The sequence below is a fragment of the Sycon ciliatum genome, chromosome 11 (assembly GCF_964019385.1).
Source record: "Sycon ciliatum chromosome 11, ocSycCili1.1, whole genome shotgun sequence".
NCBI classification, from domain to species: Eukaryota; Metazoa; Porifera; class Calcarea; order Leucosolenida; family Sycettidae; genus Sycon; species Sycon ciliatum.
This window is the reverse complement of record NC_088653.1, coordinates 24,084,977-24,101,811: the sequence shown is the minus strand read 5'-3', so window position 1 is coordinate 24,101,811 and position 16,835 is coordinate 24,084,977. Positions and strand designations below refer to the sequence as shown.

General features: G+C 52.3%; 1 protein-coding gene across 1 annotated transcript; it reads right to left on the bottom strand.

Annotated features, from left to right (window-relative positions):
• Positions 1–4,050: 4,050 nt before the first annotated feature.
• Positions 4,051–10,395, bottom strand: LOC135827206 (uncharacterized). The gene has a single exon (XM_065339734.1). The coding sequence runs from the start codon at positions 10,393–10,395 to the stop codon at positions 4,051–4,053; it is 6,345 nt and encodes a 2,114-aa protein (XP_065195806.1).
• Between the last annotated feature and the right edge of the window lie 6,440 nt (positions 10,396–16,835).

Here is a 16,835-nt window from a genome sequence, read left to right as displayed (position 1 = left end):
TCGCGACCACTAGCCCGGCTGGCTCCACCTCCACTTCTGAAGGTCGCCTCCTGTATATGCGTGACCGTGTCAACGGAATCAATTTCCTGATCGACACCGGCGCCTCAGTAAGTGTACTTCCTCCGTCCTTTGCTACCTCTGTAAAACGTTGTCATAGCCCTAGTCTTCGTGCCGCCAATCACAGTACTATAGAAACGCATGGTCAACAATTCCTTGAGCTTGACATTGGTCTCCGTCGGTCGTTCAAATGGGTGTTCGTTGTCGCCGATGTCAATTACCCTATCCTCGGAGCCGATTTCCTGTGCCACTACAAGCTGACTGTCGATCTTGCAACGGGACAACTGCAGGACTCCTCGACCAATCTACGCATCAACGGAGTGGCCGCCGATGTCACGGATTCTGCAGCCAACCTCCTCGCAACCGATCAACCGAACCGATATTCGTCTCTCCTGGCCGAGTTTCCAGACCTTGTTCGACCTGCTACTGGTGAGTCGCCATCCAAGCACAATGTTACCCATCGCATAGTCACTAATGGCCATCCCGTGCATGCTAGACCCCGCCGCTTAGCTCCTGATCGCCTTGCCACTGCTAAAGCTGAATTTCAGCACATGCTCACACTGGGCATTGTTCGCCCGTCTGCAAGCTGTTGGTCTTCCCCGCTGCATATGGTCCCGAAACCCTCTGGTGACTGGCGCCCTTGCGGCGACTACCGAGCCTTGAATAACTGTACAGTCCCCGATCGCTACCCCATTCCTCATCTGCAAGACTTCACTTCCCATTTGCATGGCACGACCATCTTCTCCAAGATAGATTTAGGCCGAGCATATCACCAAATCCCAGTCCATCCTGATGATATCCCCAAGACTGCCATTACCACACCTTTTGGCCTATTTGAGTTTGTCCGAATGCCCTTTGGTTTACGCAACGCTGCCCAAACCTTTCAACGCTTCATTGACCAGATCACTGCCGACCTTCCATTTTGCTTTGCATACATTGATGATCTCTTAGTCGCTAGTGCTAGCCCCGCTGAACATGAACGCCACCTCCGCTGCCTGTTCCAACGCCTAGTTGATCACGGTATCATCATCAACGTACAGAAGTCCCGGTTTGGCGTATCCGAACTAGACTTTCTGGGCCACCACGTTGATGCCACCGGTATTCAACCCCTACCGACCCGAGTCCAAGCTATCAAGGAGTTTTCGCTACCGACCAGTGTCCGTAAGCTACGAGAATTCCTAGGCCTGGTCAACTTCTACCACCGGTTCCAGCGCAACCTCGCAACCCGCCTTGCACCACTCAACGCCATGTTACAAGGTCGGCCGAAGAGCAAGGGCCCGCTTGAGTGGACGGATGAGGCACGCGAGGCCTTTGATTCGACCCGCAGCGCCTTAGTCCACGAAGTCACCCTCTACCACCCTAGCCCTGACGCTGCCTACAGCATGATGGTTGATGCATCCAATGTTGCCGTCGGCGCTGTTCTACAACAACACATCAACGGTGAGTCCCTGCCTGTCTCGTTCTTCTCACGCAAGCTAAAGCCGGCCGAGACCCGTTATAGTACGTTCTGCCGAGAATTACTAGCCATATACCTCGCCATCAAACACTTCCGTCATTTCCTGGAAGGCCGTCCGTTCCACGTCTGCACCGACCATAAGCCACTGATCCACGCTATCCGAAGCCACTCGCAACAACACAGTCCTCGCCAGCAACGACACCTCAGCTACATTGCCGAGTTTACCACTGATCTTCGATACGTCCCTGGTAAGGAAAACGCTGCAGCTGACGCACTCTCGCGTTGTGACCTACCCGATGACGCCATCGCAACCATTGCCAGCCTGGACTTCGGCAGCCTCGCCCTCGCTCAACGGGCCGACAAGGAACTCTCCAAGCTCCGTCACACTGTCCCTCCGTCAACATCACTCGTCTTCAAAGACATCCAGTTTCCCATGGTTAACACACCGATGACGTGTGATATCTCCACTGGCTCCGCTCGTCCATTCGTCCCAAGCCAGTTCAGACGAGGTATCTTCGACTCACTCCACAACCTCTCTCACCCCGGACACCGGACCACCCGGCAGCTCATCACCAGCCGCTACGTTTGGCCGTCAATGAACAAAGACATCGCTGCGTGGTGCCGCTCCTGTATCGCTTGCCAGCAAACCAAAGTCCACCGACACACGACCACTCCACTCGCCAAGTTCCGAAAACCATATGCCCGATTCTCGCACGTCCACATCGATATTGTGGGACCGCTTCCACCGTCTAACGAGTTCTCGTACCTCCTAACAATGGTCGACCGTTTCACTCGTTGGCCCGAGGCCATTCCCATACCCGACATCACCGCCGAGACCGTCGCTCGCCACTTCGTGAGTTCCTGGGTTTCCCGCTATGGTGTACCGACTCTTCTAACTACCGACCGTGGTTCCCAGTTCGAATCGTCCCTGTGGTCCTCGCTGATGTCTCTCCTGGGTACGTCCCGCATCCGTACAACCGCCTACCATCCTGCCGCTAACGGGTTGGTTGAACGGTTTCACCGACAGCTGAAAGCCGCCATACGTTCTTCAGACAACCCCCGCCGCTGGACCGAACATCTACCGCTGATTCTACTGGGAATTCGTTCTTCCCTCAAGGCTGATCTAAACTGTTCGGTTGCTGAACTAGTCTACGGTTGTCAACTCCGTCTACCCAGCGATCTGTTCATCGAGACACATGAGCAGTTTCCAGATCCCACATCCTATGTTAGTCGGCTGAAGCAAGCCATGGCTGAACTCCGCCCTACACAGCCCCGCCACCCATCTGGCCGATCCGTATTTGTTCCTGCCGACCTCGCCACCTGCAGCCATGTGTTCCTTCGCCAGGACTCCGTTCGCACACCGCTACAACGTCCATATTCTGGCCCCCACAAGGTTCTCCGTCGTACGGACAAACACTTCACCATCGACCTCAACGGCCGCACAGACGCTGTCTCTATTGACCGTCTGAAGCCAGCTGTTCCGCAGGACTACACCACGCTAGTCCATAAACATTGAAACTGTGATGGATCGTAACTACACACTGGGTTCTTCGATATAACCAAAACGCAAACGTGCTAAAAAAAAGAGTGAGTAAAAGCAAAAGTGTACGGTATTATATGTGACCAAAAAGATACAGTGAAAGAAAAGCCTAGCAAAGCATTGCAAGGCACGTTGGTTTGGCTGCGTTGGTTCAGCTGCACGCTAGTGCAAACATGCAGATCGACAATGTTGGGCGGAAACCAAACACCACAACATTGCCAGAAACTAACTTGTTCACACCTACGTACAATCATGAGTCCATACCGTGTCTGGTCTGGTTTGTTATGTTAGCGACCTAGAATGCATTGAACACATGGATTCGATCACACAGACCAATATTATGCTATAGATGAATATCGCAGCACAACTGCAGCGTAGCTAAGGAAAGGTGAATTGCCTAGAGGCAAATGCACAGCTTGTCGCGATAGAACTGCGACCACATAGGTGCAAACTGACAATACTGAAACACCGGCGATGCCACAAAGTGTCTGGCGTGCCCACTACTAGTCTATTGACATGATCTATGGAAAGGCGCCTACACGTCTACCTCAAATGTCTAAGTACCGTGAAAATGGATGAATACAAACCAGCAAAGCGCCATAATGCTGTAGGGCATGCACATAGAATCGGTATGGCTCGTCTAGCCTGCAGTTACCTAAAGTACCATACATGCACAGAACAATGCATCCAATAGTCCGTGTCCAGACACACTATCTAATGTATAGTCAAGGAGAGCCTCGTGAACATCCTCCCCCTCGAATACGCGATGAGTTACCTCGCAGCGTATTCCACTACTACCTAGCTTACAATTTCATGTGTTGTACCTCTATCGGTCTAATCACTGCGTGGCAAAAAGATGTGGTAAACATAAAAATGATAACACTGTGGTGCTTATGTGATATGCCTGCAATGTATGCTGCATCTATTGAACTACTGCTTCTGTCTTACTTGTGTTACCACCATAACTGAATACGTACAGCTCTAGCTGCCATCTTCTCTATGCATCTAGCGGGCAGATCTTGGTGATGGGACGGGTGATTCGCTTCCCGCCGACTTGCACCTCCACAACACGCACGTGACCATCTGGGCCCGGCTTGGTCTCCATGACGCGTCCGAGTGGCCAGTGCCCACGTGGTGCATCCGGTTGCAATACCAAGACGATGTCTCCTGCTGCCACGTCTCTCCGTTCTTTTAGCCACTTCCGTCTCGCGTTGAGAGTCGGCACCCACTCCTTGAGCCAGCGCCGCCAGAACTGCTTCACCACGGCTTGAACTTGCCGCCATCGCTGGTTGGGGTGGAAACCTGTGGTGTCTACGCTTTCTGGGGCGAACTGACCGCCCATCTGACCCGTCAGAAAGTGGTTCGGCGTTAGCGGCGAGCTGTCGTCAGGGCTGGCCGACTGGTACGTGAGCGGTCTGCTGTTCATAAGGCTTTCGGCGTTCGTGAGCGCAGTTGCCAGCATCTCATCCGTCAGGTCAGCATTGCCGAGAACTGCCTTGAGGGCGCGTTTCGCCGCCTTAACCATTACTTCGTGGACTCCGCCGAAATGCGGGGCTAGCGGCGGGTTGAATTTCCAAGCCACCCCACGGTTGGCCAGGGACTTGAAAACTGCGTCGTTATCCAGAGCCTCCACCAGTTCCCTCAGCTCACGATCGGCTGCCACGAAATTCGTCCCATTATCTGAAATGATCTCCAGCGGTTTTCCACGGCGCGCGACCATCCTTGAGAACGCGTTAAGAAACGAGCTGGCGTCGAGGCCGTAGCTCATCTCGAGGTGTACGGCTCGGGTTAGCAGGCAGGTGAAAACGCAGAGGTAACGTTTGGCTTGGCTGCGTCCCCGCCCTTGTTTCGTTAAGTATGGGCCGCCATAGTCTACCGAGGCTCTAGCGAAGGCTCTCAACGGTGTAGCGAGCCGGACCTTCGGCAACGGCGCCATAACTTGCTCTGCCGTCCTGGCTTTGCGACGTCGGCACACCATGCATTCAGCTTCCCACTGGCGTATCTCCTCTCGGGCAGACTCCAGCCAGAACCGTTCTGTCAATGCCGCGAGCGTCTCGTTCGTGCCACCATGCTGTCGCAGCTCGTGGTGGTGCTTCACGATTAGCGACGTAACTTCATGTTTCCGGGGTAGAATGATCGGGAAGCGCGTGCTGTACGGGAGCCAGTCAGCTAGGCGGGTGCGGCCGTCACAACGTAGTAGGCCATCCTCATCCAGTCGCGGACACATCTTTGCTAACCGCGATGCTGCTGGCAGAGTCTTCCCCTTCTTCAGTGCGCTGATGTCGTCACCAAATGCATCCTGCTGCGCTCCGTAGATGATGGCAAGTTCCGCCGCTTCCAACTCTTGGATGTTTAGCTCTCCGCTGACGCGGTCCCCTTGTCTGCAGTTATTGACGAACCGGTTGATCCATGCCTGAACTCTCACAAGTCTCGTCCAGTTGGAGTAGCGGCTTGGTTGCACGACGGTGATCTGCTGCGTCACGAATGCGCTCTCAGACGCCTGCACAGCTGCCTTGCGAACTTCCGGGTCGTCGCTCAACCCCGAAGTATCCTTTAGCTCCGTGGCTGGCCAGGTTGAGCCGTTGCTCAAAAACGCCGGTCCTTGCCACCATAGGTCTGCGTTGACCAGGTCGTTGACGCAAACTCCTCGTGATGCCAGGTCAGCTGGGTTCTGTCCCGTAGGGACGTAGCGCCACTGTCGCGGTGCGGTACGCTGCTGGATGTAGCTGACGCGATTCGCGACGAATGGTTTGAACCGCCGACTATAGCTACGAATCCAGTGGAGGACCGTCGTGCTATCGCTCCAGAAGGTGACAGTACCAAGTGGCACGTCGAGCACTTTACTCATTCGAGTGGCAACCTGATGGCCGAGAACTGCCGCCATGAGCTCGAGCCGGGGAATGCTGGTAGCGGCGGTAGGCGCGACACGACTCTTCGACACGAGGAATCTGCACTCCGCTGTTCCATCTTCGCGCACACTTCTCGCATACAGAACAACTCCATAGGCTTCGCTGGACGCATCGCAGAATGCATGCAGCTCGAGCTTGCCGGTCGATGCTTCAAATTGACGCGGGACTCGGACGTTGCTGAGCTCGCTCAACTCTTGGAACCATTGCTGGGCTTTATCAACTATCGCGTCGGGAAGTTGCTCGTCCCAGTCGACGCCACTCATCCAGCATTCCTGCATCAGCATCTTGCCTCGAACGACGAACGGCGATATGAAGCCGAGTGGGTCGAATACGGCTGCTGTCCGCTGCAAGAGGTAGCGCTTTGTGATACGCTTGGGCAGATCCGGTTGCTGCACGCGGAACGTGAACTCGTCATCGAGGGCAGACCATGTCACTCCGAGCGTTTTTACCGATGGTAGGTCTCCCACCGTCAGGTCGACATCCGCTGCGCGTTCTTCTTCTGGGATCGTACTCAGCAACGCAGTCGAGTTGGATAACCACTTTCTCGGTCGCATGCTTGCCTTCCCCCACAGCTCCATTAGGTCGTCATGGAGCTTGGTACCGTCGGCGACCGTGGCAGTACTGTCCATCGTATCGTCCATGTACGTACTGTCCAGGATGGCCTCTGCTGCTGATCGGTGGGTATCGACGCTTGCGTCCGCGACTTGGCGGGCGACATACTGAGCCAAGAATGGCGACGCGTTTACACCGAAGACTAAGCGGTTGAACTGGTACTTCTTGACCGGACCATCGGAGGCCGGGTCCTGCCACAAAAAGCGGTGGTACGGCCTGTCCTCGGGGCGTATTGAAACTTGCAGATACATCTCTGCTACGTCGCAGGCAACGGCGATGGGCTTTCTTCGGAACCGGGTGAGAACATCGCAAAGGTCTCGCTGCAACTTCGGGCCGGCGTGGATGGCGTCGTTAAGTGAGATGCCGTGGTAGGAGGCGGCTGCGTCAAACACAATCCGGACCTTAGTTGTCGTCTTCTGTGGCCGCACAATGGCGAAGTGTGGCAGATACCAGCATTGGTCGGTAGGCGCTTCGTCAGTGACGTCGGTGATATATCCTTTCTCGAGGTAATCTTGGATCACTCTGGCGTATGCTCGGGCTACTTGCGGTTCACGTTGCAGTCGTCGACGTGTTGACTCCAGCCGCTTAGTCGCCATATCAACGTTGTTGACTAACTCCGCCTTACGACTGTTCCATGGTATCGATACTTCATACCGGCCGTCTACTAGCCGCGTGGAGTCTTCCACTAATTTCACCGCTGCGGCCTCGTCTGCCGATGTTGGTCCTGGAGCCGCATTGTCCGTCTCGACGCCACAGCTGTCGACCTTCCAGAACTGTTGCAGGGCTTGCTCGACTCCTGCAATTGACTTGTCTCCACCGACGTAGTACGAACGGTTGGGCTGTGGGCCCTGCGTCTGCTTGGAGTTGGGTGCTCTGAGCTTCCCTACGCAGGTCCATCCGAGCGGTGTTAACCTAGCGACAGGTTGCCCAGGTTCACCAATGACGTCACGCGTCGATACGTGCAGCTGGACTTGGTCACTGCCGATCAGCATATCTACAGTGTCGTGTTCTCCCACCGCTGGGAATGGAATCTCCCTCAGGTGCGGGTAGTTACTAGCCTCTTCTAGCCAGTCGACTGCGCGAAGGTCGCCAGTCACGGATTTGTCGGTGGTGTACGCCGTGATCGTCTGCTTCAAGTTGCCATCAACACTCCTCAGCCCGATGTCTACTGGCATAGTCTCGAACGTCTCCAGCTTGCCATTGAGCGTGCTGACCGTCGTCCGTTGGCGTTTGCCACTCAAACCGAGTCGAGTGGCGATACTAGTGTGCACATACGTCACAGTGCTGGCATCGTCCAGCAAAGCGTTGACAGTCACTGACTGCTGGCCGTTGCACAGTGTCACCGGGATTGTCCGTAGAGCTACACGGTCCGTCCGGCGCCCTTGTGCCACATGTGTCGCTGCTTCTGGCTCCCCCTCTGTGACAGTCGTGACCAGTGATGTCTGGGGTGCGGGCTTCTCAGCTTCCGGAGTCGGCTGTGCGCTGCCGGTAACATTGCTGCCATGGAGCAGCGGGTGGTGATGTTTGATGCATCCACTAACCGGGCACTCACGATCACGGGGGCAGTCCTTGCCAGCATGGCCACTGCCCAAGCACCGGAAGCACGCGTTGCTCTGCTTGGCGAGCCGCCAACGCTGATTGACCGACATGACCTTAAATGCCGCACACTTCCACAGGGGATGTGCGCCTTTGCATACTGCACAGTTGACGTCGCTCTTCTGTTGAGCATGATATGCGTGGTTGCGACTAGGCGGAGCACTACGCCTCTGGAACCGGTTATCTCGGGGTGGTTGCTGCTGTTGGGGCGTGGTTTTTACTGCTACGCCGCTCACCGTTTCTGCCGAGATCATCATTAGCTCTGATTCTACTCGTGCCCATTCGAGCAGGGCTTCGACGGACTCTTCTACTTGCCGATCATACCGCCATCGATGGTACTGTGCAAGCACACGTTCGTCGAACTTACGGAGGAGCTTCTGGTAGAACGTACCAGCCTCCAGTTCTGCGGCCCGGCCGCTGTCTTTCAGGTTGATGACTACTACCTCGAGGAGCTCCGTGAATTTCTCGAACTCGGACGCTCTGTTGTAGCCAACCTTACCGAACTGCTCGATTTCTTCTACGTGGATCGCGACACGCCTGCGTTCTCCGCCATACTTCCTGACCAGTAGCGCTTTGGCGGCCTCGTACGCAGCAGGGGAATAGCCTAAGCTATCGATGGAGTCCAGTGGGTCGCCGACTAGGTACTGCCTGAGTTGCAGTAGCTTGTACTCTGGTGCTGCCGGAGATGCGTCTATGCATGCCATGAACGCCGCACGCCAAGACTCGAATTTTCTTTTGTCGCCGTTGAATGTCGGAATGCCGATCTGCTTCAGCTGACGCCATGGTTCCGGTTGGTGAGGTGCCGTCAGTGCACTCTGCGGTTGTGGCATGGTGGTGGACTCTGCAGCAGGTAAGGCTAGACCATGCTGAGTTGTCATGCTTGGTGTCTGTGCGACCATTTGTGGGACGTTGCTATAGGTTGCATAGCTAGGCTGCGTGATGTTGTTGCCTGTCCACATAGGTTGCTGTGTTCCATACTGGTTGGGACTACTGAATTGCATACTTGGCATGGCACTGTAGCTGTTAGCACCATAACTACTACTGCTGTATATGTAGCTTGCACTAGCAGATGCAGGATTCGCACCAGGGGTAGGGTAGATCCTTGGCATAGAAAATGCACTTGCACTGGTCAAGTGCTGCCGAGTGGCAGGCTGTGAATGCGTCGACCTCACTTTCGATGCCTGCGATGCGTGGGCTGCGATGCCCTGACTTGCCTGATGCTGCCTGCCCGCGGCAGGCCGACTTGCACTGCTAGATTGTGCACTATACGAAGTGCTCGCGGTCGCACGTGTTGTGACTTCTGCTGCACCGCGTGGTTGGCGCGGAGCTTGCGTCTTCGTAGCGGATGTTGCACTTGAGGCGGTCGGCGCCACCACGAGTCCTGCAACTGACGAGGTTTGCGGTACGACACACGAACTCGTGGCGGGTGGCGGAGCTGCCACTGCTGTCTGCGTGACCTGCGGGACTTCTCTCTGAGACTGCTGTTCGTGCTCTGAGGAGATTTGGATTTCTTTCGTTTGATCTCCCCCATCCGCGCTCAGGCCGGTTGGCGTTCGCCTTTCATCACTAGCTTGCGGCCATCCCTGAACTGGTGCGTGGTGCTCCTCGTGAATGGCGGCAGCTACGTTCACGGCATCTCGGGGTCCCTGAATGGATAAATCACTCAGGCTCTGCGAAAGCTGACGCGAGTTCAGCGATCGTCTCTGTAACGGTAAATACGGGCTAGCCCCACGTGTGCGTGCGTCGTATCTACTATCTTGAAACTGAATTGACCTTTCGTCATGCGAACTATCGTGAGGTGCTGCATACAGCCTCCTAGATCTAGGGACGGGGTCTTCTACTGCGCCTCTGCCATACTCAACAATCATAGCCGATGCCTCTGCATATTCTTCTTGCAACTTCTCAAGTTCTCTCAACATCTTCTCTGCCTGACTATTGTTATCCTCCGTGGTGTAAACACTAACGAGCTCGGCAATTACGGATGCAGCTCGTTCGTAACACTCAGTCAACACGGGTGAGCTTGCTACCTGATCAAATGACAACTCACCGGAACTGACCCGACGGAGATCGACGATCAGGGTCCTTCTCGCGTTGGTGAAGTCCGACTTCACTTGCACTTTCAGCGCTCTGAGTTTGCCTGAGTACAGGGCGACCGCCTCTGGTTCACTATCCGAAAGTGACGTACCAGACGCTTGCGATGCCACCTCCTGCTCCGCATCCTCCATGCCTGCAGTGCTCCGATTTTCGGTATCGGACGTGCTCATGACTACAGTTCTCTCTGTAATCAACTTCTACGAAACGCGATAAACCATCCTCTGCTACCATTAATGTTCCGCAGGACTACACCACGCTAGTCCATAAACATTGAAACTGTGATGGATCGTAACTACACACTGGGTTCTTCGATATAACCAAAACGCAAACGTGCTAAAAAAAAGAGTGAGTAAAAGCAAAAGTGTACGGTATTATATGTGACCAAAAAGATACAGTGAAAGAAAAGCCTAGCAAAGCATTGCAAGGCACGTTGGTTTGGCTGCGTTGGTTCAGCTGCACGCTAGTGCAAACATGCAGATCGACAATGTTGGGCGGAAACCAAACACCACAACATTGCCAGAAACTAACTTGTTCACACCTACGTACAATCATGAGTCCATACCGTGTCTGGTCTGGTTTGTTATGTTAGCGACCTAGAATGCATTGAACACATGGATTCGATCACACAGACCAATATTATGCTATAGATGAATATCGCAGCACAACTGCAGCGTAGCTAAGGAAAGGTGAATTGCCTAGAGGCAAATGCACAGCTTGTCGCGATAGAACTGCGACCACATAGGTGCAAACTGACAATACTGAAACACCGGCGATGCCACAAAGTGTCTGGCGTGCCCACTACTAGTCTATTGACATGATCTATGGAAAGGCGCCTACACGTCTACCTCAAATGTCTAAGTACCGTGAAAATGGATGAATACAAACCAGCAAAGCGCCATAATGCTGTAGGGCATGCACATAGAATCGGTATGGCTCGTCTAGCCTGCAGTTACCTAAAGTACCATACATGCACAGAACAATGCATCCAATAGTCCGTGTCCAGACACACTATCTAATGTATAGTCAAGGAGAGCCTCGTGAACACCAGCCTACATCGATGGTGAAGAAGATGCATCGGCTCGTCCTGCCCCGACGCCGTCTCTCGCTCATGATGTCCTCCCACCACGACAGACCCGCTCCGGTCGTCAAGTGCGCTTTCCCTCATACTATTGAGCCACTCTCGTGTTACATTCCATTCAGATATTGTAGGTTACAGTACCTTGACTTGAACCATTGCGCATGTCATTTTCATATCGTGCATTTCCCCCGGAAATCCACTAGGTGGGGAGCTCTGTAGTGCATATTCACGAACATTCTACAGTCCATGCACACGTGACATTACGCAATGATTGCATAGGCAAATTCTAGTTACTTCCCTTTTGATTACGTAGTGATTACATCACTTACACATTACCCATTTGCCACATCGAGCGTATGACGTTTTTCCATGTTCTTTCTCTCTTGCATGTCATGATGCAATACTGATTGCACCTACATGATGCAATACTGATTGCACCTACATGATGCAATACTGCTTTGTACTTACATCAGCAATTGCAATTCTCATGACCACATCCGTTTCCTTCTTGCACTTTCTACCGCAACGCACAATTGCTAACGCTTCTCTCTCTACCCTATATAAGCTGCATTCGCTTGCATATTATTCAGATCAATCGCAATCTTTTCCATTCCGACTCAACTTGAATTAGTGCTTTCTTACTGGTAGTTGTAATAAAACGTTGTGTTCCACGACCCGTTGCACGGCTGAGTTGAATCTAGCGAAGCACTAAACATGCAGGTGTGATAAAAACAACAAAGATATGTTCTAGTAGTAGTAGTACATGTGTAGTATACATGGTAGTATCAAGAGTACATAAACCTTATGTACTAGTACTCTTGGTAGTATGCAATCCAGCAAGCGTAAGGCAACACAAGTCACTTGCGCATGCAAAATGGTGAGAACATGATTAGCTTTGCAGGCTTGTCAGGCAAAAGGGGTGACAAGATTATGACCATGCAGTGCGTGTACACGTGACATGATTAGAGGTACATGTACTAGCAAGGCAGGGATACTACATGTATACGTACATGTACAGTGTGACATGGAAAAAAAATTGTGATCACCATGGCATGGCGGCCATTTTAGATTCTGGTTTCCATGGCAACGGATGCATTTTCTCTGCGTTTTGGGTTGTTTGGCTTTGATTTTTTGATTTTTTTTACATTCCCCTTTGATTTCTTGTCACGGCTGTTCATCTGCGGCCATCTATCAAAATGGCGGCGAATTAACTGGTAAATCGCAAACTTACACTTTACACGTTTGGTTTATGAACTTCGTGTGGTTTCAGGTGATTCCTTCTCGAATCAAGCAGAATCAAGTAGGTAACCTTGGGTAAATGGAGTTTGGGAGTCCTCAGACGCGATCGATCGCGAAGATAATGCAAGCAAGCAAAATGAAACAAATAAACGAAGAAGAAGCAGAGAGTACTCAATGACTTAGTCACTATGGAGTGAGCTAGCCCAAGGAGAAGGATAGTAACGGCTGCCGTTTTCCTCCATGCCTTAGCTACGGCTACGCCGAGGGGCCTGGACCTGGGCAGCGTTCTTGCTAGGCGCTGTGTTGCTTCGAGCCGTTTCCGATGATGGGCGCAGGAATCTGCGAGAAACGCTTCTCCAGAGTCCGAGTTGAGAGTCCGCATGGATGCTCTCCGAGCCTTCCTCACCTAGCAAGCCAAGGCCAACAAGGAGTCGAACCATAGCTGGCACGGCGTGCATCTCTAAGAGGTGCAGCTTAGGGATGAGGTGCCGTTTGTTTCTTTTCACGATCTCGTCACAAGGCTGGCATGAGCTTAGGGAAATGCTCGATGTTGCTGCTGAGTTCTGCGATGTCCTCAACACAATGGAAATGAAGAAAAAAGTGCAAGGCTGAATTTCTAGACAGTGGTTTCGTTGGAGAAAGACATAATGACGCTCAGAATACGGCAGCCACTGGGAAAAAATCCGACGAGGGTTCGAACGGTTAGGATTAGTATTATTGAACGACGTAAGAGCACCGCGGCACAGTACTGCTAGCTGTATGGATGAGCTACCTTGTAGTTATAACGGTACCGTGGGAGTGAGCAGGAGAGTCAGCAACGAACAGTCACCTGATATTGCCAGTCTGATCATGCAATGCTGCCTGCAACTCCTGCTGAATCAAGTTGTGGGCACAACCTCCGAAACGGCGGCGATGCACTGCTCATGGCCTTGCAGAGCTACGCGAGTAGCCGAGCCAGCCTTCAATGCGTGTGGCCTTCTGCTTGGCTGCTTTTGCGCCGGCTATGCATTGCTGCAGCTTGGCATGTAGTGTGACCAATGCTGTGTACTGCCCGTTGCTGTTGCCGTTGGATGCGGCTGGTGTTGTGCAGATCAAGCACTTATCGAGCTGGCGGATCTCTACCAGCATTGATGCAGCGTAGATCCAGGAATGGATCCCCAGGTCTAGATGCAACACTGGCGCAACGGTGTGGCTGATCTCGACCAGCAGAATCAGGGCCGGAATAACGCTGTTACGCGGCGGCGCAACCGACAATAGGGAACCAGCAGCAACGAAAGCGCTATGGTCAGCCCTGAGGGTCAGCAAGGTGCGTGACTGTTTCCCCTCATCTGAAACGTCAACAGGCAGCATGTCCACCACCTTCTTTGGACAGTGGCAGTGTGTAAGCATAGCCGTACACCACTTAATCCCGACACTCCATAGTTATTGGTAGCTCAGTGCATTGTCATTTCCACGACGAGTCTGACCCAAGAAAAACACAGTCCTCAACTGAACTTTTGAAGTTGAATTATGCGCTTTCTCCATTGTTGAGTGGTAGTCCTACACTACGTATGTGGCCATTTCCCTTATTGCCGTGTGTGTCTGCGCACGCCCGAGCGTGCGCGTGCGTATGTGTGCGTGTGGGTGTGCAGCCATGACTATGATTGCAGAAAAATCCTCTCTTGCTTTTGCTGTGACTTATGCCTGTGTTGTGTGGCTGGAGTTACACCCAGTTTACCTCTCTGCTAAATATGTTCTCTTCATATTGTGATATATTTCTCATCGGAAGTTGTGCCGTAGGCTGTGAATATGTAATTGATGGCATGTACATAATAATAATTATTGTAGTGATTACCGGTTGTAGGCACGTAACGGTTGTCAGTTGTGGCTTGACGTAGTAGTCATGGTAGTGTGCTGTGTGCGTTCTATTGTGCTATGCCGCTACCACCAGATCGTGGTGCGAGCGTCTTCCAGGACTCGGCAGCTCCGGACTCGTGCTGTGCATGCGTTTGATTGTGTGGTAGTTTCCAAGGCATGTTGTACATGTACTCAAACTCAACACAAGGCACAGCTATCACTGCTTGGTAGTGCGGCTGCCATGTATCACAATTGTGCGTGACAGTCGCAGCGGCATGATGGCGTTCAAGTCCTCCGAAATATCATTCCCATGCCCTTGAGGCCATTTTCATGCTCAGATGCAAAGTATCTAGCAGTACAAGGCTAATCTGCAAATTTTTGGCCAACGACCCAACATACAGATGCCAGGATATGCAGAGGACCATACATTGAGCCCTAAAATCACAAAAAGTGCACAAACATCTCCACGAACTTCCAAAAAAATGTACGAACTTCCGCTCACGAATTTATGTTTATCGGATGGTCGAAGCCTTGGGCCAACCAGGAAAACTCCGAGTAAGCACGGGAAAACTCCAGGGACGCTTCTCTGGGAGCAGGAAAACGGCTACACTATAACATACAACAATAGTTACGACGAAAATAAATTAGAGCACTTCTCTTCGACGATCGAGACCAGAACGACGCTCGTCATCGAGTGAGGTATCAAACGATTGCTCTTTCCTTCCTCTCCTGGAAAAACGCGAGTTGCTGGTCAGCAGCCTCGAAGGAAGCCCAAGATACCATGGTTTGCTACGATAAGTTTAGGAAAAATGCGTATTTCGAGCAGAACTTTCAAATGACTCATGCTCAAAGCCGACGCCATCTTAGATGTCCGCTGACGTGATCATATGAACAGCCGTGTTGTTTGAATGTTGGCTGGAAAACCGTGCATTTTGCATTTCCATTTTCCGCAAATCAAAACACATTTTTCGGACAGGCCTAGTTAGGACTGGGTGAAGTTGCGTTCCGTACCAGCCGTGGCTACACTGGTCACGAAACGTTCCGAGGGTTAGAGACGACACAGCCATGGGCGAGACTAACCGGAACGCTGTCCGAGCGAGTTATCACAAGTGGTGCTGTGACCAGGATGGCTGGCAAGAACGAGGCAACAAAGTTCACCATTCCTAGAAGAGGCGTTAAGATCTCGGCCAGGCGCTTGTAGACGGTGCAAGCGCAGTCTAAGTATATTGAAGATGTTCAATGTTGTATCCTGCCTCACTACGGGTTGTGCTGTTGTGAGTGCGGGAACGGGCCTCCACCAGGGAACAAAGAGGTTTGTTCTCTGTTGTGCTCGATAGGCATGGCGCAGTGATGACTGAGCTGCCTTTGGTGATGAGAATTGCATGCTGCATGATGGGCATACAGTTCGTAAGGAGGGGTACCGGGTATGGATGTGTCGTATCTCTCTAGTCTGTTTGGTCTAGTCCTCGGGCTGGGATGCCAGCCGGAGTGAATTAGGGCCCTTACACACTACGTACATGTAAAACGCAACTAACTTGAGCATACGTTGCGTATGCGCCAGCCTGATCAAGTGCAGTTGCACACTGACAGGTGATCTGCTTTTTACGTACATGTGCTGATGTAGTGCAGTTCGGATGAAATGTTCTGCTCTCAGAACGAGTGCTGTGTGTGCTTCTTCGATTTCGTTCTGCATCTTGTGTTGGAGCCATGCCCATGGAGCTCAGGTTGACTCCGGCAAGGAGAAAGCGGCGACGTAAAATTGTTGCCGCCATGATATTGCAGGACCTGCAGAAGCTAGTGAAGTCGTCTGATGGCGGTCCTGTTCTTGATATTTTCTAGATGACTGATCGCAGTTGCTCAAATTTCATGGTCACGACGATGCTCAGCATGCTGTTGCGGAATGGTACCATCAAAATACAGAATTGGTCGCAACTTGTGGACAGCTCACCCTGAGAACGAGTTTGGAACGCCTTGTTTTTTTGATATATCGCCCACAGCTCCATGAGCTTCGCCTCCATTTCTTCTGTGCACTGGATTTTCGGCATCGTGTCGCGCTCAGCAATCAAACAAGATCGAGTCTACTACGGCTTGAACAACACGAGTTCAGGTACGAGAATTTCAGAAGCAGGCGAAAAGTCCAATGGACAGCTGAAATTGAAACACGGAAATCCACACAGCACCAAACAGCAAAAACACCAACAAGAAGTTGAAGTCCGAAAGCGCGGGAAGGCATAAAAGCTAAAAAGCTAAAAAGCAGCCTTCTACACCCGTCCGAGATCTGAGTAAAACGTTTACGCAACTTTTTAGATTTCGTGCCATATGACGTCAGTCGACATGGCAACTTTTACAGGAACGCAACAAAAAAGCGGTTTTCTACGTAGTGTGTAAGGGCCCTAAGGGTGAACTATTGGCGGCCTT